Source organism: Gavia stellata, chromosome 24 (genome assembly GCF_030936135.1).
Source record: "Gavia stellata isolate bGavSte3 chromosome 24, bGavSte3.hap2, whole genome shotgun sequence".
Lineage (NCBI taxonomy): Eukaryota > Metazoa > Chordata > Aves > Gaviiformes > Gaviidae > Gavia > Gavia stellata.
In genome coordinates, this window is record NC_082617.1 from 13,365,884 (window position 1) to 13,385,768 (window position 19,885).

A 19,885-nucleotide genomic window follows, 5' to 3' on the forward strand; every position below is an offset into this window, starting at 1 on the left:
GCCGCCCGCCCGGGGCCGCTGGGCCGGACGCCATGGCCGGTCCGCAGCGCGGCTGCTGCCGGGCCGGGCCGGGCCGGGCCGTGTGGCTCAGAGCAGGGGGTCGGGGCGGGGGCAGCCGCGCTTGCTCTTGGCCCGGGCGGGGGACGGGACTGCGCTGGTAACGCAGCCGGGCGACCAGGCAGCGGGAGACGGGGCGCCCGGGGCGCGCCGCCAGTGCAGCCCTCTCCGCGGGCGCGGCCCTCGCGCGTCGTGCCCGACGCCGGGCGAGCCGCTGGCCCGCGGCGGGAGGGAGGACAGCGCGGAGCCGCGCCTGTCCCCGCAGGAGGGACCGGGCGGCGGCGCGGCCCGACGGGGCCCCGGTGCCGAGGCCCGTCCCGCGGCTCCCTCGGCCCTCGGGCGGGCGAGGGGTCCGACACCTCCAGCTCCCGAGGCCGCACGGCGAGGCGCTCCGCCGGCGGAGGGGGACGCGGAGCCCGAGTCTGTCTGCCGCGCTGCCCTCAAAAATCCACTTAGGAAAGATGAAGGCGCATGCAAATGTGTGGCGCCTCCTTGCTTGTGCCTTTAATCATGGTAAATTGACTCTAGTTCCTCCAGGCCCCCCGAAAATGCACACAGCGCGCACCGCACCACAGCTGAGCTGGAACTCCCAGCGCGCCGCGCACTCACACACGCACCCGCCGCCTTCCCCGGGGCTTTCTGGCGCTGCTCGGAGCGGCTCCGGCGCTCCGTGTGATCCAGCTTTCTCAGCAATTTTCCTACCCAAAAGCTGCCGTGAAGGGAACAGCGCGCAGAGATAGCATCAGGCTGCCTATATCAAAGAGACCCTGCTTAATTAAAATACCGGCTCGGTGTTCGCCGCCTTCCACGCGGCGCGGCCTCCGACCGCGGTCTGCCGGCCCGCTCCCTCCGGGACGGCGCGGGGGTTCCCCGACTCCCCGGGCGGGGGTCAGGCACTTCGAAGGGCCGCGCCGACACCGAGCGCGGCGGGCCCGGAGCGCGGACCCCGCCGGCTCCAGCCCACCCACCCACCGGCCGTGCCTAGCCGGGCACCTCGGCGGCCTCGCCGCGGTGCGGCCGGCCCCGGCCCCTGGCGCTGGTCCGACCCTGGCGCGGCCCGGTCACCTGCTCCAAGAGGCTGCCGGGCGGGCAGGGACCCTCCCCGGGGCCGGGCCACAGCCGGGCCGGCGGACGGGCAGGTCCCCGGGGGGGCGGCTGCGAGGCGCGGGGAGGCTCCGCGTGGTTCACGGCAAGCGTTTGTTTGCGCTACTGAGCAACAGCCCGGTAATTTATTGTTATTGTTATTAGTAACTACACTTTGCAGCTCGCTTACATTTATCCTTCCGAGGGAGGGAGAGCGGGCTGAATCAGTCATCACCGCGCGCACCCGGCGGTGGCTCTTCCCGGGTAGGGGCCCGCTCCGCCGAGGCTCCCGGGCCGGCGGCGCCCGGCGGTGTGACCACCCCGCACGACGGCCCGGCCCGCTGGGCGCTGGAGCGGCGGCGGCCCGGGGCGGAGAGCCGGCGGCGGGGAGGCACCGCGCGGCGGGCGGCGCCGCCGCCGGGGGCTCGGTCGGAGCCACGGGCTGCAGAGCCGTTCCGGGGAGCGCCCGGTACGCGGGGGCAGCTCCGCGGGTCGCCGGCAGCGAGGCCGCCCGAGGGGCGCCCGGCGGTCTCCCTCCCGGTGGCTGCACCCGCCAGAAGCTCGGCCCCCGTCCGCCGTGCAGCCGGGCCGGTGTCCCCGCGGGGAGGGTCGGGGCTCCGGGAGGCCAGCGAGGCGCTGAGTCCAGCTGTGGGCGGAGAAAAACAGGACAAGGTCAGCCGGTGCCCCCGTGGCTGCCCCGCGGGGCTCCCCCCGCGCCCCGCCGCCGGGGCGCCGCAGATGGAGCCGGGGGCCGGCGGCCGCGCACAGCGAGGCGGGAGGCCGGTCCGCCCCGTCTAGGGGCGGCCAGCGCCGCCGGCTCCCCGCGGGGCAGCACCCGGGACGGCCGGCCCCGCTCCCGCCCGGCCCGAGCCCCGGCGCCGGCCCCGGGCCGACCGGCCCCGCGGGCGCTGCTCGCCCCGGCTGACCCCGGCCCGCTCCCGGCCCCGCCGCGCCCGCGGGAGCCCCGGCCGTGCCGCCGCGCGCCGGCAGGGGGCAGGCTGCGCCCGAGGCCCCGTCGCACCGGGCGGCCGGGCCGGGCCGGGGGCGGCCGGGCCGGGCCGGGCCAGGCCGTGCGCGCTGCGCGGTCACCGCCTCCCCCGGCCGGGGTGCACCCGCGCATCCGGCAGCGCACCCCGCGGGGCTGCACGCGCCGCACGGCTGGACCGCACGCCCCGCGCCAGCGCAGCAAACGCCGCACCCTGCGGGGCACCCCGGCACCCCCGGGGTGCGCGCACGGCACCCCGCAGGGACGCGCCCGCCGCAGCCGGGGGAGCGGGCGGCGCACGCCCGTACCGCGGGGAGCCCGCGCTGCGCCCGGCGGGGCTGCCCGCATGCAGGCAGCCGGGGACGCACACGCGCGGGCAGAGACGGGGCTGCACACGCATGCAGGCAGCCGGGATGCACAGACACCCACGCACCCCGACCGGGGACGGCATGCTTACGCAGAGAAAGCGGGGAGCTCCTCTGTCCTCGCTGTCGAGCAGCCCGGGGTCCCTCGCTGTCCCTCGCCGGCACACGCGCGAACACCGAGCGAGGAGGTTCTGTCACGCACACGTCTGCAGTCCCACGGAGGAGCGCGTCTCGCCGCGCACCCTCCGCTGAGCCCCGCAGCGCTCCCCGGAGCGCCTGGCACACGCCTGCGTGTGCGCCGGGCGGGACAGAGGGACGTGGAACAGGGACCGGGCGCCTCGCCCCGGCGGAGCGGCACCGCCGCCCGCAGCGGGCGGGTTGGTGCGAGCGCGCAGCCCGACTGCCGCGGCCGCGGAGGCTCCTCGGGCGGGCTCAGCCCTCCGTTATTTATTCCGGCGCTTCGTCCTTCCCTGCCTGGCTTAGAAAATGCAGAATTGTGACCGGCCGCATTTCTTGCTCGACTCTCAAAATTAAAACAAAACACCTCAAAACAGAAAGGTTCGCCTTGCATATAAACAGAGAATTAGAACCAAGCCACGGGGAGGTGGGGTTGCGTTAGTCTTGGTTTGGTTTTATTTCTGTGATGGTTTTGCGCGTGGGTGTTTTAATTGTATTTTGTTTTTCGTTAAAAGCACTATATACACCGAATATAACACCTCATCGAATTGTTCTCGGGGTAAGAGGCAGGGATAATAATTACCCGGCGCAGTGTTCGTACACACACATGGCAAGAAGCAACAAATCTCTGGTGTGATATTTGTGAGTAAAAGCCCACGAACTAAGACTGAATTATTGCTGCGGGTGCGAGTTTGGGAGGGTTCCCGCTCCGCTCCCAACTGTTCTGCCGCACAGCGTTGCTTTTTATTTTTCTCTTCTTTTTTTAACGAGAAGTTACGAAAACTACTGCGGAAAGCAGGGCTCTAATTTTCCTCGCAATTGTAGAAGATAATTTGACGGAAGCCCTGCGTGATGGGGAACACTGACTCCTTACGCGAAAATAGGAAGGGAACATAAAAAATTAATGTAAACGAGAAGCCTTTTCTCCACTGATTGAACTCTGAAATCTAAGCAGCTTTTATCTTGATCTCAGAATTAAATAATCAGATATTATTTTTTCAGCATTAGCTACAAAGGGTTTCAGATTTGTACTGTCCAGAACAAAAACCAAAGAAGCTCTATTGCTGAAAAACCTTTCCAAAATATTTAACTAAAACATAATCACGAATTTCTTTCAGAGGTGTTTCTGTACGAAGACAGCATAAAAAGAAGGCTTTATCTTAAGACCCAGAAAAAGAAGCATTAAGTAATTCAAGTTAACACTTGTTCTGCTTATTAAATATCAATATTTTGGGAGCATTACAAAATAAACTCCCTTCCTTCGGCAAGGTCACAGCATATGATGGGTCACGTTAAGGAACGCCGCACGGAATCCTTCCCGGATTTTTATTTCCTCAGATTTAGATTTTTAACGGTATCGGCAAAAAACAAAAACGAAAGGAAAGCCCGAGACGCGGGATTTCAGGCGCTCTCCCTCTAGCACGGGGAGATCGGTGGGGATCGCCTTTCTCATTTGTTTTGTTTCCTAAGACGGAATCAAAGTGCGCAGCCTGCTCAAATACGCTATTTCTGCACAGGCACATGGCGTGCAAAGACACGCACCGCGCACACAAACGGGGCCTCCGCGCGCTCAAACGCTTTAGCGACCAGGCGCGCTAAAGCGCAGCACGCCCGGAGCTCTGCGGTAAGCGCTGCTCAGGCAGCGGCAGCGGGCGCGGGGCCGCCGCCGATCGCTCCCGGGCCGCCGCCGCGGAGGGTCCCGCAGCCCTCGGGCCGCTGCGCAGCGCGGACGGCGGCGGGCGGGAGGGCGCGGGGCAGCCGGACGCTCCCCTGGGGCCGCTGCGGGCCGCCGGGCCCTCCCGCGGGCGGCCCCGCCGCGACGGTGCGGAGCCGCCCGGCAGCGAAGGGCGGGCGCGGAGCGGCCCCCGCGCCCCGTCCCGCGTCCCCCGCCGGGGCCGGTCGCGCCGCCGCCGCCCGCGGGACAGAGCCGCGTCCCCGCCGGCGTCGGCCGCCCCGAGGGACGGTCCCGCCACCACCTGCCCGCGGCCCGGCGTGGGACGCGCGCTGCTACCTACCCCGGGCAGGGCAGGAGCCAGGAGCCGCCGTCGGGCCGGGAGCGGAGCGGGGAGCGGAGCGGCCGGGGCCCCGCTCCGCCGCGATCCTCGGCGGCCGCGCTCGCTCTCCCCCCACCCCGGCCCCGGCCCCGGCCCCGGCCCGCAGGGGCGCGCCCCCGGCCCGCGCCCGCTTTGCCGCTCGGCCGCGCCGTCCGCGCCGGGGTGCGCGGAGCCCGCCCGCCCCGCGCCCCGGGCGCCGCCGCGCTTTGGGGGCCGCGGGGGCCCAGCGGGGCCAGGGCACTATTTGACGTCGAGGAGACGGATCACCGCGGCGCAGCGATACGGCGCGCACCAATGGAGTTCAAATGTCAGCAAGTTTGAGGAGGGGTGAGGCGCCGGGGGGTGTGTTCCTCCGCCGCGGCCCCTGCTCTAAACGGCGCGGCTCCTCGGGACGCCGCATGGCACATGGGCTGCGGAGCGCCGGGGAAGCCCCGCCGCCCCGCCCGGCCCCGCCGCGCCGCTCCGCCCGGCCCGGCCCCGGGAGGGCCCTCCGCGGAGGGCGTGGGGCTCCGGCGCTGCCGGCGAGCAGGTGACACCGCGGGCTGCCCTGCGCCGTGTGCGCGGCATGTGCGCGCCCGCGTAGCGCGGGCTGCCCCCATGGGCAGCGGCGCCGGCTCCTTCCTCTGCCCCCCGTCTCTGGAAGTCCGGGCAGGAAACGCTCCTCATGTCTCCCAGATAAAAATAAAAGCGACTCCCTCCTCCCGGCCGCAGAGTGTCCCCGAGCTCGGCCAGACGCGGGGCTGAGCCGGCCCCGCCGCCCGGCAGCGCTTCTCCCCCGCCGCCCCGGAGCGCCGGGCAGCGCCGCCGCCCGCCCCATGGATATCGCAACAGGTCCCGAGTCCTTGGAAAGGTGCTTTACGCGGGGCCAGTCGGACTGCTCAAAGATGCTGGACGGTATTAAAATGGAAGACCACCCTCTGCGCTCGGGTCCGGCCACGTTAGGAGTGCTGCTGGGTGAGTTGCCGCTCGCTTCTCGGCTGCGCCAAAAGCGACCCGGGCGCTCCGCTCGGCGCCCGGGGCTGCGCTCCGGCGGGGCCCGGCCGCGCCGCCGCGGGCTGCCGGCGGGCGCGGAACTTTCTCACCGACGTTTGCGGGGCGCCGGCTCGGCGGCGGCCGTCAAGCCCGATGTCGCCGAGCTGCGAAGCCGGCCGGGCTGCGCTGCCCGCCGGCTGCGCCGGGGCCGGGGTAACGGGGCCGGGGCCGGGGTCGGGTCGGGTCGGGGGAGCGGGGCCGGGAGCGGGGCCGGGGCAGGCGCTTCACGCCGCTGTCTGCCGTTCGCAGGGTCGGACTGCCAGCACCAGGCCGTCTGCGAGGGCTGCCAGCGGCCCATCTCGGACCGGTTCCTGATGCGGGTGAACGAGTCCTCCTGGCACGAGGAGTGCCTGCAGTGCGCGGCGTGTCAGCAAGCCCTCACCACCAGCTGCTACTTCCGGGACCGAAAGCTCTACTGCAAGCAGGACTACCAACAGTAAGAGCGCGGCGGGGCCCGGCGCGGTGCCGCCGCCGGCGGGGGAGCTCTGGCGGCCCGGCCCGGCCCGGCCCGGCGGCGCACTGCGGGCTCGGGGCGCGCTTCCGCGCGGGCCGCCGCCCAGAGCCCGGCGGAGCGGGGAAACGCCGCGCCGGGGCCCGCGGCTGCGCGGGTGGCGGCCCCGGCGAGCGGGGACCCCGGCGCCGGGAGGCAGCGGGCGGGACTGGAGAAACTTTGAGCCGCAGCGCCCGTCCCAGGCAGGGAGCTGCCCCCCGCCCCCGGGCTCCCCACCGCTCGCACCCGCCGCGGCCCGGGCCCGGGACCCCGCGGCGCCCTCGGAGAGCGGCGGCGGCCCGGCCCGGCCCGGCGCGGCTCGCCGCGGCTGTCGCCGCCCGGGCAGCGCCGGCAGCGCCGCGCTCGGAGGCGCCCCGCGGAGCCCTTCTGCCCGGGGCGAGCCCCGCCGCCGCGCCGGGAGCCCCGGCGGGGAGCGGCGGGCGGCCAGCTCCGGCCGCGCCTGGGCGCTGACCTGCCCGCGGAGCGGGGCGGCCGGGGCCGGCTGCCCGGCGGCGGGGCCGGGGCGCCCGAGCGGGGCTCGGCGGCGCCGTCGGTGCGCTCCCGCGGGCCAGCCCGGCGGAGCGAGCCCGGGCGCGGCGCCGCCGCCGCCCCGCCGTCGGGCGCGGAGGGTGCGCGAGCGGCCGCGGCGATGCCCGCGGGGCCCGGCCGCAGGGCCTGGCGCCGGCCGTGCCTCCGCGGCCGGCCGCGGCAGGAGGAGCCCGGCGCTGGCCCCGTCCCTCCCGGCCCGGGCGCTGCCCGCGCTTTATTTTATTTCGGCTTTATCCCCAAATGTCAGGCTTTGTCGGGAGGCGGCCCCCCGCCGCGCCGCGTCCCCGCGCGGAGACAGAGCCCCTGCCCCGCGCCGTGTTTGTCCTCCCCTGCAGAAGCCCACTTCATGCTTGTCACCGAAATTGAGGATCCTTTTTGTGCCGGGAGGGGGGCGAACATGGGCACTTCAATCACTAGGACATAATATGGCTCTGCTAGAAGTCTGGCAACAAACAAAGAACAACAACTATTGGTTTGCATCAACTTTTGTCAGGCATTCAGCAGGCTTCCAGAAAGGCCTGAAGTGGCTTAGTGGCAACAATGTGCATTTCATAGCTACAGCATGAAAATCCATCTCCATGGAAACTGGTAGTAAATGCTAACATGACATGCTGAGTATAAATATTGTTAGGGTTATAACTCTTGTATAAATGGCCCAGATAAATGTCCCCCTGTTTAGGAATTACAACAAAACGTGTTATTTCATACTGCGGCCCTCGCCAGCACGCTACCAGAGACTCTTCCACGGGCCCGGGCGCTTCACATGAAAATAACCCGGAGCTTGCCTTCACTGGGCCGCCGTGATCCTGCCCTCACGGGGGCCGGGGCTTCAGCGCTGTCTGTATTTTCTCATAGCCCTGTGTAGGGAGCGTTTCCACAGAGTTTGCCTTTTGCTTCCACGCAAAATAAAACGCCTCGTGGCAGCTGTAGTTGTAGGTCGATGAAACTTCTGCCTCTGTAGGTAGTACTACCTCAGATATTTTTGTTAATTAGGAAAGAATTTAGAACAGTCTTCAGGCTACCTAAGGAAGCATTATTTGGCCATGTAAATATTTACATTAATTACAGCCAGAGGTACCCTCTAAGTCCCATCTTTAGTTTCCGTGAAATAAAGGATCACGCTTTGCGACTTAGAAAGCAACATCGTAGACTATTGCTCTGTAAAAACAGAAATACTTTTCTGACTGAAAATAGAAATGTCACCGCTTCCGAACTTTCCGTATTATCAAAGGTGTCCAATCGTACGGGGGGAAATGGGGTAAGCAGGCTGACGAGCAATAAAAAGATATCAACATGTTAGCCTTTGTTGAATCCCAGCACCTAGTGTGACATTACATGATAACCTGCTGTGTGTGCCCCTAAGGACTGACAGCAGCAGCAGCTCATGGAAAGGGGAGGGGAGACACGGTAAATCAAAATTTGTTTTCTCCGAAATTTTATTAGCCTGAAAGAGCAAACATGTGAAACTACCCTGACACTGTTTGTGTGCTTTCCCTGTCTGCTGCCTTTTGGACTCGGAGAAATATTCTTTTATGATAGCTAGAGGATAAAAATAGCTATTCATACATGCAGGCAGTTCTCATGGGCTGTGCGATGCAGATGATCAGTTTTATCAGTAAGAGAGTGGAGGGAGGAGTGAAGCCACGAGCAAGTTGTGCAAGTCATCCCCAGCGTGCTGGTACAGCCGTCGTCCCGTGCTGTAACAAACCGGGATGTAAAACGCCTGTATGTTAAGGAAGCGTGCTTTGGAGTAGTGAGATGGAACGGTGTCAGTGCAGAGGAAGAACGGTATCAGTAAAATCAGATGCTTTTTGTTATCCTGAGTCCTATTTACAGATCTCTGGGGAAAAAAAAAAAAAAAAAGAGAGAGAGAAGAAAGATCACTTAAATATCTTAGTTACTGAAATTTGCTTTAAATAGATTTTTCTGTACATAGTAATGTAATTTAAAGGTCAGATTTCTCCAGAACTCCCAGGACTATAATCAAGTGCTGTGTGTATATCTTTGGAAAACTGGTGTCTCGTCTTTCTAATGAAAGCAAGCTTCTGATGGGTCAGATATCAGACCTTAAACCTTTCACTGGGTCAGGAATGATTACTGCCCATCCTTGGATGAGGGCATTTCACATTAGGGGGAAGGGTGAAAACATTTTTCTTTTCTTTTTTCTTTTTTTTTTTTTTAATAAAAATGTTGGCTGTTTGACGCTACCCCTATGCTTGGAATGTTGGGATAAATCCTGGGGGAGCCAGATTAGTGGCCCAAGCACAGTTTGAAGTAGTCAGAGGTGCCTGATAAGTGTAATTTATCACAAAAATATCATCGGTCCGTCAGTGGGACAAGCTATGCGTGTATTTTAGGCTCTTTTTATACAAGAGATTCAACAAATTTTCGCACGAGTACATCCTGATCTTTTGATTTAATGCAGAGTACTTATTTTGCTAAAATTGAAGATTTTGAGGGTCACAGGTACCTATGATTGCAAGGTTTTTAAGGGGAAAAAAAAAATAGCGTAGTACAATGGCACCAGGGAGGCTGGCTCTTGCAAGGCCAAGTCAGACAGAATCTCTTTGATTTTAATGAAAGCTTTGCCAAATTGCAGGATTGTTGCACATTTGGAACCTTACACTTACACTTTTTTTCTTTAAAAGAAGTTTTCTTTCTGACAAACTGAAACCTTCATTCAGAATGAATGTTTATCAAAAATAGGGGGTTTGCGGTAGTTATATTCTGGTTCTTTGCTTAAATGAATTTATTTATTGTGCCATTCATAACAGTGCTTCCTGCTATAAAACATTAATAATTATAAATATTACATTTCTTTCCCATTTGTATATTTTCATTGTTTTGTGATTGTTCTTTTCTGTTTTGTTTTTATCTCACTACTCAGTGTTTCGTAACGATTTGCCCTAGTTATTGCTGATATTAAAAAAAGATATGCTATGAAAAATAACTGTTTCAGGTTACATATTTCATATGTAAGAAATGCATGTAATTTCTAGAAAGATCCATATTCCTGTTCTAGCTTTGGAAATAAAGGCTGTAAAAGAGGTCATTTATTCAAGGGATAGGATAGCAAACAATCACAGTTGCTATTTCATAATTTTTCATTAATGCATTCTAAGTTTTGCTTAGGGTGGGAAAGAGAAATATTTACGTTTTTGTTAGATTCTTCAAGGTATGTCAGGCATTGTTTTAGCATCGTTATTGGATGTTATTAAAAAAGACTTACCGTGTATTTCTGGTATGTCTTTATACTGTTCTTCATCTTTTGAGTCCTTTCTTGTCAGTGACTGGGCTTATTTTTTATGTACAATCAGCACGGAGCAGCATGTACCTCGCAGGACGGAAAGAAAATGCTGCGAAGCCTCGTTGCTGTAGGGAAATGTTACCCTCTCCAGATTTTAGAAATTCTTTCACATGAGTATAATACTGAGGCTGATGTTTCCCAGTTCAGTTGCGTTTTGTATTTGAAATAAGACAAAAGCTTCCTAGTAGTAAATGTCTTTTATTTTTGTGAATGATACTTTTCTTCCAGAGGGAGCGAGTGCATGTCTGTCGTGAGCGCAGGCTGTGGAATGTAGGCAGGATCCGTGGTACAAGAGGTGACTTGAGCTCCCAGATTCTGCTACATGCAGAACGGGTAATAACTATTTGCTAACAGGAAGATTTTATTTGTTTTCAGTTTTACGTTTTTTTTAACTGAGGAGCACCAGAAGTGTCGTTACGCTCGTCAGTGCAATCGTTCATCATCTGAACTCGGCAAAACTGTGTAGAGCAGCGGTGTCCCCCTCCGTTCCGTTTGCCTCTCGTGTCAGACTGGCACTAGTCCTCGTGCGTGTGTCATTAGGAAAGAGCATAAAAACTGACTGAAAGTTAGAGATGACGAGTAGCCTAAGCACATGCCCAGGACATGGAGCAATGATTAAAGTTATGTCATCCACTAAAAATGCTTTTAAAAGTCGCTGACATACTCTGGCATTTTTTGCTGAAAATCCAGCCCGCCCTGCACTATCAGACACATCAGCCCGATCAAAAATTCTCTGTATGATCAGGCTTTCCTAGCACCTCGAAACAATTCCAGAAGCGGGACCGCTGAGGAAATGTAGCTGTTATTTCTGCCGATGACGTCAGCAGAGCAGCCGCGATCGGGCAGAGCCCCCGCAGGTCCCCCCCGTGTCAGCAGGAATTCATCTCTGCAGCACGTAGGGAGACTGCGGGGCAGATAACGGCATGGGCGTTGGAACGGCAGCGGCACGGGCGTTGGAACGGCGACGGCCCGGAAGGGCCGGCCGCGACCCTAGAGCTGGTTAGGAGGCAGGCTGAGTAAATACTAGCGGGGGTCTGGAATGGAACGTGCTTTGGGAATTTGGGGAGACATTTTGGATTTCTGCTGCAAACGTTCGAACCTTATCAGACAAAACGATTGCAATGGTAATACGTAATTTGCACTAATCCACGGTAGAAAATGATAGGGAGGATCTTTCTGCAATGTAGGCAATATGCAATTAGATTAAGAGGATAATTTTTAATGCTTAATTACTGACCTGAGAAAAAACAGCCAATAAATATGAAATACGCTGCAAAAATTTCTTCACTGAAATACGGAACAAACGGGAACATTTTGTGTTCTGTTTAGAAATCACATCTATTATTTTTTGGCCTAAACTTTTGAACTAGTTCAAAGGCATGCATCACACCTTTTCAACTATCAATAATATATCATGATAAAATAGCTGGATTATAATGTCTCTTCTTAGACAAATTATGTTATTAGTGTATTCCGGTTGCAAATGTGTACCTCTCTTGCTTGTCTCCGTTGGGGAGCAACCTATAAGGCACGGTACATCTTAAAACACTTACTACTCTGGTGAACTTGAAAGGCGGGCACATATTTAGTAACAACTAGAGGCTGCTTAATTTAGAAATAGTCAGGAGAAAAAGGAGTATGCTTTTCATAAAGCAGCTGTGATTTCTGTTTTTCATTCCAGACAAAATGCAAATTTATACTAAATCTGCTGCTTCTTGTTGTAACGGGAATTGATTTCAATTTATTTAATATCTCCTTCTCCTGGAATGAGCAGTACAGCACATAGAGTAAATTATTGGACGAGAGCTTGAGTTCCCTGCGTACTCGGTGCGCACGTCGGTGGGAGGTTTCCGTGCACAAGAAGAGCGGACGGGGCCCTCCCTGGATGTACTGACAGGCGCGCTGAAGGCCACCGCGCTGGCTGCCCTGCGCTGGGGAGCGAGGGCTGCGTGCCTTTGGGCGCACAGACACACGTGCGTACACCTCCCATCCCGGCACACACACACAGCGAAGCCCACGGACGTCTGCTGACGTCCTCAGTGGGGAAACCTGGGGGGAAAGAGAGGGATTAGCAAAATACTTCCTTTTTCTTATCATTGCTAGGCTAAGAGCAGGCAAGTACCTTTTATGTCTGTTTGGTTTGCACAATTCTCCTTGCGCTGTTCAGTTCTTGCAGCAGTTTTGGAAGAATGTAGTGTGTAACTGTAACAGTAATATTTCGTGATAATACTAGAAAGGGATTTTCTGGTGCTTGGACTGGCTCGGACCATGTCACGAGTTGCGTAAAATGCAAATTCACAAAAAGGCTGTGAATTTTAAACCCCAGGGAGATGGAAAAAGACCATTATGGTATCCTCTATAAAGGGTGTACCACGTCGAACGACACACTTGCAGAAAAAACAGGGATAAATGCTTCTCTTTGCCTACAGTTTTTTGCCCGCATGATATGTCATGTTATTGCTCAAGTGAGGTAAGAAAGCAAGCGAGTAAATAAATAAAACTGTGAAGTGAATTGTACAGTAATCTCCAGTAAAGGTAAACAAACCAGGTATTGCTCTTGGATGGTTTAGTGTGGTAGAAAGGTTTTTTTGGCATGATTTGGGGATGATTGCATTACTCACAAGGCAAAGATTGACTCATAATGAAATGACAGTTTCTTGTTCGTTACAAAATATAAAACTCCACATTTGTTCTGAGACAAAGAATAAGGTTACTTACAAGTAACAATGTGAGGTGAGCCTTGACAGCTGAGTCTCTAGCAGCCAAATAACGAAATCAGATGAGTTACTTCGGATTTGGAGAGGTGCAATTAAGAACAGAAATTTCCTTTCTTTAAGTGAGATGGAATAAATACATCAAGTGGGCAGGGAATGAATATCGAATATACACCTTGCGGTATGCTGCATCTAAAGCTATGAGTTAAAACTGGTTTTTGTTTGATAAAAAAGTGTTAGAATTTTTTTAGAAAGCAGAGGTGTTTTCTGAGTTAAGATATTTTTAAAAAAGTAAAGGGGAGATAAGATTATTTTGCAGCAGTGGGAGCTTTAACAGCACTGGTAACATTTAGAGAAGGAGACACCACTTTTCCTCATCAGTAACTAAGTAAAAAAATATGTAAACAACTTCATATCTAATTTAAAATAAATGTTGAAAGTAAAGCTAGACATCTAAGTTTGAGAATAGAGACCATAAGAGAGAAAAAAATGACAATACTTGTAAGGCAAAATGAGCTGACTTGGTTTTAAATGTAGTGCTCTTTGGTGTTTATAACATGCATGCTAATACAGATCTAAATCTTGCATGCCTTGTTCAGGCAAATTATTCGCTGTTTCTAGGTGCCTCTTTAAATTCAACATAAAATTGAGGCAGATGTTTGACTGTGTTTTCTTTCCTTTTTTTTTTTTTTTTTAAATACTAACCTTACATTTACTTTACGTTCCTGGACTTGCTTTGGCTAGACTGATATTCCTCAAATGAAATATTGTCTTACTCTTGTTTTACTTTTTGGTATGTCTGCAATTGCTTTGAACACATCTTGACAAACTTGTCCAGTCGCTGTGACTAACGCAGTCACCGAGACCAGAGCTAGCCCCTGGCATCAGCGGGTGCTATGAAAAGGAAGGGCAAGGTATTGCTGTGAGAGGGGTGTGAAGAGCGGACGGGGACGTCTGTTCCCTGGACCTGAACAGACTGTTCTCAGAACAGCCATTTTGCAAAACAGGCTCTGGTTGTTACCAAATAAATTACTGATAACAAATATTTTCTCCTTTTATATGACCAACACATACACAGAGTATATGTGTTGCCATTGCCCTTTGTTGGATGCTAAATATACCGTATAAGTAGAAAGCACCATATGTGGCATATGATGCAATTTTAATGCAGATTATGTAGAAGCAAACCGCTTAAAATGAAGTATCTTGTGTGCAACATTAAGTATCCACTGTCTCAAGAAGGTAAAACATTCAGATCCGTATTGCCAGAGGAACCCAGGATCTGTTACACCACCTTTTGCGACTGAGATGGAAATGTAGCAGCCCAGCTAAACCCACCTGCGTGCTTCTCATCGCGATGCTCATACAGAACTGGGGTATTTTGCTCACCTTTCAAAAGCTGTTTGCCCGTGGGCAACTGAACACGTAGACATTTGCGAGATTGTATTATAGTAAAGGAATCGTTAATATGATTAATTCCAGTTTGTTATTTTGTCGGTTTTGAAATTTTACAGTGATCTTCTTTATAGATACAGCAGGCAAAAATTGATTAAATGCCCTTAATATCAACATAAACAAGGAATAACATATTTCTTGGGAGCTTTATAAGGGTTTATACTCTGATGCTCCTGTAACAAGCCAATACATTTACAGAGAATACTTGTTGTGAAGGTCATTTGCTTTGCTTCCAAAACATAACATTTTTTTTAACATGCACAAAATTTTCCTTTGCAAATGTTGACATGACCTTGTGAACATGCAATTCCTATTGACTTCAGTGAGAGATATCCTCGCTTGTCAAAGGGTAGAATTTGGCTCTTGATTTTACTGCAATCAGTGTATTATTTATAATGTACGAGTGTGCACGTGCACTCTCCCAGTAAGAGCTAATGGAATTTATGTGCACATGCTGAGGACCAAATCCTCCTGGTAGCTTTTAGGAAGTTTGCTTTCATGTGTTTGTTCCTTTGTGTAACCTGGATCACCATTCACTGATTACAAAAACAAAACAAAACCAAAAAAATAATAACAGTCTACATCGATAATATTTTTTTGCAGTTGTTACTTTTGTTATGGGTTGTTGTTACGATAGGAAGCAGCAAATTTGAATTTGCAGAAGAGATTATTAATACTGTTTTAAAGCATTTCTAATTACAGCCCGTGGTTACTCATCGTTCTCTCAGACTGATAGAAACATCGTTGCTCCTTACAAATCGAGCACTGGTGTATTCCTCGTGTACTAGTGAGAAAGCACATTCGTTACAGAATGGGGCTGTGGATGGTATGGGAATAGCATTTGCTCCCCGCAGGTGGGGCTCGGCAGGGCGCTGGGCACCGCTGCCCGCCACAGCTGGAGCTGGGGTCACTGGGAGCTCCGCGGGACTGGACCCTTGGGCTGCAGCATGATACCTGCCAAAACTCATTAGTGAGAAAGGTTACAATTCTCATTAACATCCGCTCTACAGAACAGTTGTTTTCAACCTGTGGGATCCTATCCTTTGACATAATCAGCTTGCTTACAGGTAGCATTTTTCTGCCACCTGAGAGAGCTGCTCCTGCAGCTTCCCAATGGAAGCAGCTTCTCTGGTTTCTCATTGTCTCTTTAATGTCACAGCTTTAATCCAGTTTTGGGGGGGGGGGGCATGTGGGTACATTTGCTGAGGTTTCTTTTGATAATGCATGTGAAATGAGACAAGTGTTTAATTCTGTATCGTACAAAGAGGTTTATTAGCAAATCACAATAAAGCACTGTAGGAAATCAAGAAACTGAGATGAAAAATGCAAACCAAACCACTGAAATGACTGCAGAAGAGGCGAGCTACCTTCGGTTAGGGGGAAGCTTTGGTACAATAAGGTCCAGCTGTACGCGATAGTCTGGTAGCCCCAGCACCATTCATAAATATTCAGGATCTTCTGCAGACATTTCTTTGTAGTTGATGATCTGTGCTAAGCTATCTCTAGTGCAGCAGCTCTTCAGCTATTTACTCTAGTGGTGCTGTGCCCTCAGTTCTGTGGTAGATCTTGGCCGGGAGCAGGCCAGCCTGCCCAGCTTGTGAGCCTCATCGTGAGCTTTCCCGATGGTCAGGAGCCACAGGAGAGGTACCAGGTGCTGCGGGGAGCTGTGGGAAGGTGGTGAGCAGGGGGGAGCGAGGGATGACCCAGCTCCCAGGGTCCCACTGCGGCAGCAAGGGCGGGAGCTGTCCGGGCACACAGCCCCATCTCCACCTCGGTTACTTCTTCCAGCAGCTGGCCATCTAGGCTACCTGGTCCGTCCGCCTTACCCAGTCGCATGACGTGTTCAGGATATTGGAGCTGTGCTGGCACTGCTCATGAGCTCACACATGTCAAAAGCCACGGGCTGGCTCTTCCTGGCTGTGGTGGGTGAGCGGGAGCTGGTGTGTGGCAGGTGAGCTGGGGTTCCCTGCGTATGTGGGGTGGGGTCACACAGGTACCTGTTCAGGTGGCTCTGCCTGGACATCGAGAGGTTTGCATTTCTGACTTTCAGGAGAGAAAGAGCTGATCCTCCCTCCTCCTCCCCCCCGCTATTAATAATCGTGGTTTGCAGACCGAGTATCCACTCCGTGAAGGTTTGTATGTACATGCAGGCTTGAGTCAGTACCTATCTGTTATAATTTTAGAGAGCAATCTTCAGATTACCACTGTGCACAGCGGGCTGCGAGCGCTCACAGAGGTTGGCAGCACATTCCTCCTGCAGCAGTCACCAGTGCGGGGAACACTCCCTGCGCGGAGGGGCTGACGCTGCCAGTTCGTGGGCCCCGGCAGGGGCCTGAGCCGGCAAATCTCCGCTCCCAGGGCTCCCATGAGTAATGCCATTGAAGCCAATTGCCCTGGCGTGCAGTGGCTTGCAGTGTCATGCAAGGTCAGTTTACTTACCTGACAGCAAGTGTCTAGAGAGAACTCGGTGGAGCTGCTCGCTGAAGTTTTTGGGGATGGGGCTCTTCATAGGCAACACCCACCCTAGATAGGAGTCACAGGTTAACATTGTGAGTTGTCTTCTCAGTTGGATCTTGGCATGGGCTTCATCTGATGACAAGAAAAGTTTCACATGTGGAGCATGACCCTATGGGTCAGCTCCCACTCGCACCGGAGTTGATGAGGAAACTGTGGTGGGGCCCTATATGAACGTTAGTACCAGCAGTGGGGCTTTAGAAATCCCTTTCCTTCATTAAGCATTGTGACAAAGCCAAGCATGTGCTCCCTGCTCTGCTGGTGGCTCTGTGGTCCTTTGCAAGCCGCTTCGCTGATGACTGCACTGAGGAAATGCAAATACTGTATTTTGAGTGCTTCCTGCTCACCTTCTGATCATTAATAATTAGAGTCCAGAGTGAGAAAGGAAGAGAGAGAAAGAAAGGAACAGTAAGCAAGACCTACCTCTCTGCAGAGGTCAACACAAAGCCCGTCTGCCCTAAGCCCCAGTGAATGAGTTTTGCATATTGTGTGCAGCTTTCCTGAAATCTTAAGAGAAAATGTTTTTCTGAAGTGATTCTATTGATACTAATTTTATTACATGTCAGTCTGGTTTTTATTACATGCAAACAATCCCACAGACTCAGCTTCTCTACTTTGTAACCGTGACAGAGGTGATGAAGGAAGGCTCAGTGAAATTCAGGGGACCGAAGCCGTCCGGAGAAAGCCCACCGAGCTAGCCTGCCAGTTTGCACCTGGGAAGGGAGAAGTGCAGAGGCTCCAGGACGGCTGTCAGCCCTGCAGGTGAGGGTGCAGACCCTGCTGCGGCAGGCAGCAGGGACCCCGGTACCACCTCACACTGCTGGAGCTCAGCGGCAGCTGCTGTCAGATGTCCCCGGCACACGCTGGGGTGAGAGGACTGGAGTGACCCTGCGTGCACCTGTGGAGCTCAGGTTCGACGTCCTGTGCAGCCCGTCTGGCTGACGCTGTCCCAGCCCCATGCGGCGAGGTGGCGGCTCTAAGCTCTGCCGCTGCCATAGTGCCCTTTCCAGCTCTCCCCTTGTGGAAAGGAGAGGGTGGGATCATGGGTGGCAGCACCCACTCTGCCATCGCTGTGGGCAGGTGTGTGCATCTGCCGGAGGCTCACGTTGTGCTTCCCGGCATCGGGCGGATCCTGCCCCACGCCCGCAGGCTCCAGCTCGGTGAGGGTCTGCCCTGCGGTTGGAGGTGTGCAGCCGACAAGTGTGGGCGCTGGTGCCATCACCGGTGCCAAGAGCTGGCTGAGAAGCCTTGCTGCAGTGCCGGTGCCTCTGCCCACCCAGCGCTGGGGGAGGCAGTACCGACAGCCTCAGCTGCCTGGATTTTCATAGCCTGGTTCTCCCCGAGGTCTGGGGAGGAAAAGCAACCTGTTCTGGGCATCTCTTTGCCCTGGGCGCGACACTGCTCTTCTAAGGATTCCCTTTCTTGTCAGCCAAACATGCTGAAGCTTTGCAATATCTGGATACTCTCTCACTTTTATTTATTTACACACACGTATGAGAAATTATTACTTCATTACTGTATTTACCAACGTTTTCCCAAGCTGCAAGGAAGCTGTCCACACATTTTCCCTTTGCAAGTCATGAACGGGTGACAGTAACAGTGTTGTAGTCATGTGCTGTTTGCGCTTATTGCGGCACTTGCATGAGCACTAGTGCTCGCAGCAGATACTACAATGTCCTGTGTGTGCCTTTTGGCTTGTGCGTGTGTAAAAAGGAAAACAACGCTCTGGTTTTCTACAGATGGGACGCAGTGATGGGGCTACTTGTAGTACAAAAAACCAGGTTATTGTTAAGACCAGTTTATGAAATGCTGCAAAAGTACAAATGGGGTAAAACTATTTGAGGGAATAAATGGCATGTGAAATGTTGCAGTGATACTATCTCTACTTGGTATCGTTGGTTTGAACCTGCCAGGCTTGGTGGTTGGAGCTGCAACAAACAAGTGATTCAGCTGATGCGAGTAGAAAGCGTTACAACCGACAGCTACTTTGTTAATGGAGGAAGAGGCCGAATCCCACTGCTGGGGGGATCCCCCACTGCAGCCACTGCAGCCTGGTTGCTCCCGGCTGTTGCAGCCCCGGCAGGAGCTGCCGTGGGAGAACATTGCACGGAGGAGGCAGAGGTTGTATTTCAGCAGCAGCTTTCCATCATGTCCTGCGCTGGGGGCTGCGGCGGCACGTGTGGCCTTTGCGGGGTCCCTGAACTCCTGGGAGGGTGTCCCGAGCCGGAGGGAGCAGGCGGTGCTCTGGGGTGTGTAGCTCCTGCTAGCTTGGTCCTTAGAGTTGTGCTGCCTCGGCCTCGCTACCCATGCCCGGGCCAGTTCCCCAGCATGGTTTTGTGGGTGTGGAATGCATTAGCCTTGATGGCGCCTGCATTAATTTTATGTGGGAGAATCCCCAGAGATTCCAGGGCAATTACAGGGAGAGCAGCCTTGCCCAGCGCAGCGTCCTCCCCGTCCGGCCGCTGCTCCCCATGGAGGAGATGGGAGGACTCACTGAAGCAGCGCCAGCGCTCCGGCAGTGCCCGCTCCCTGCAGCCACCCGCCTGCCCGCCGCGTCCCTCGTGGCAGAGGCCAGAGCCGGGTGGTCCATGGTCCCGCAAGCGACCGCGCTCCATTGCTGGTCCAGGGCGATGGGACTGAGCGCTGGGCGGTAGTGGAGCTCACTGTGCTGATCTGTGTCTTACAGAAAGGTTGGAAAACAAGCCCAAGGCAAGCAAGCTGTCTTCTTTTCATACATGTCCTATGAATATTGGTTGTCTAGCATAATTGAAGCCTGTTCCATTTGTGGCTTTTTTCTTACTTAAAAATTCAGCTCATATTTTGGCAGGGGTTTGTCTGAGCGCGTAGCGGATACATTCAATGAGAAGAGCTATAACATTCAATTTGTTGGATGCCACAATTAAACCTCAGCTTTTTCACCCAGCCATCTGAAAGCAAATTGCGAGTTGTCACTCAAGCAAGAATACATACAAACAAGGGCAGTACATAGCCCCGGATCCTAACAATGTGATTTTCATCGCCTTACCAGTCTTTGGGGAGTCTTCAGCTTCCATCTGGAAGTACCTTCAACCCTTTCCAGCTATGGATCTTGAAATAGCTAGAA

General features: G+C 55.0%; 1 protein-coding gene across 3 annotated transcripts in view; it reads left to right on the forward strand.

Annotated features, from left to right (window-relative positions):
• The first annotated feature begins 5,536 nt into the window (after window positions 1–5,536).
• The window catches only part of LMX1B (LIM homeobox transcription factor 1 beta), a 102,791-nt gene continuing 88,442 nt past the window's right edge, over window positions 5,537–19,885 (forward strand). For all 3 annotated transcript variants that reach the window (XM_059828912.1, XM_059828913.1, XM_059828914.1), the window contains exons 1-2: window positions 5,537–5,675; window positions 6,003–6,189. In XM_059828912.1, the coding sequence (XP_059684895.1) occupies window positions 5,537–5,675; window positions 6,003–6,189 (326 nt within the window). The remainder of the gene's footprint in view (window positions 5,676–6,002; window positions 6,190–19,885) is intronic.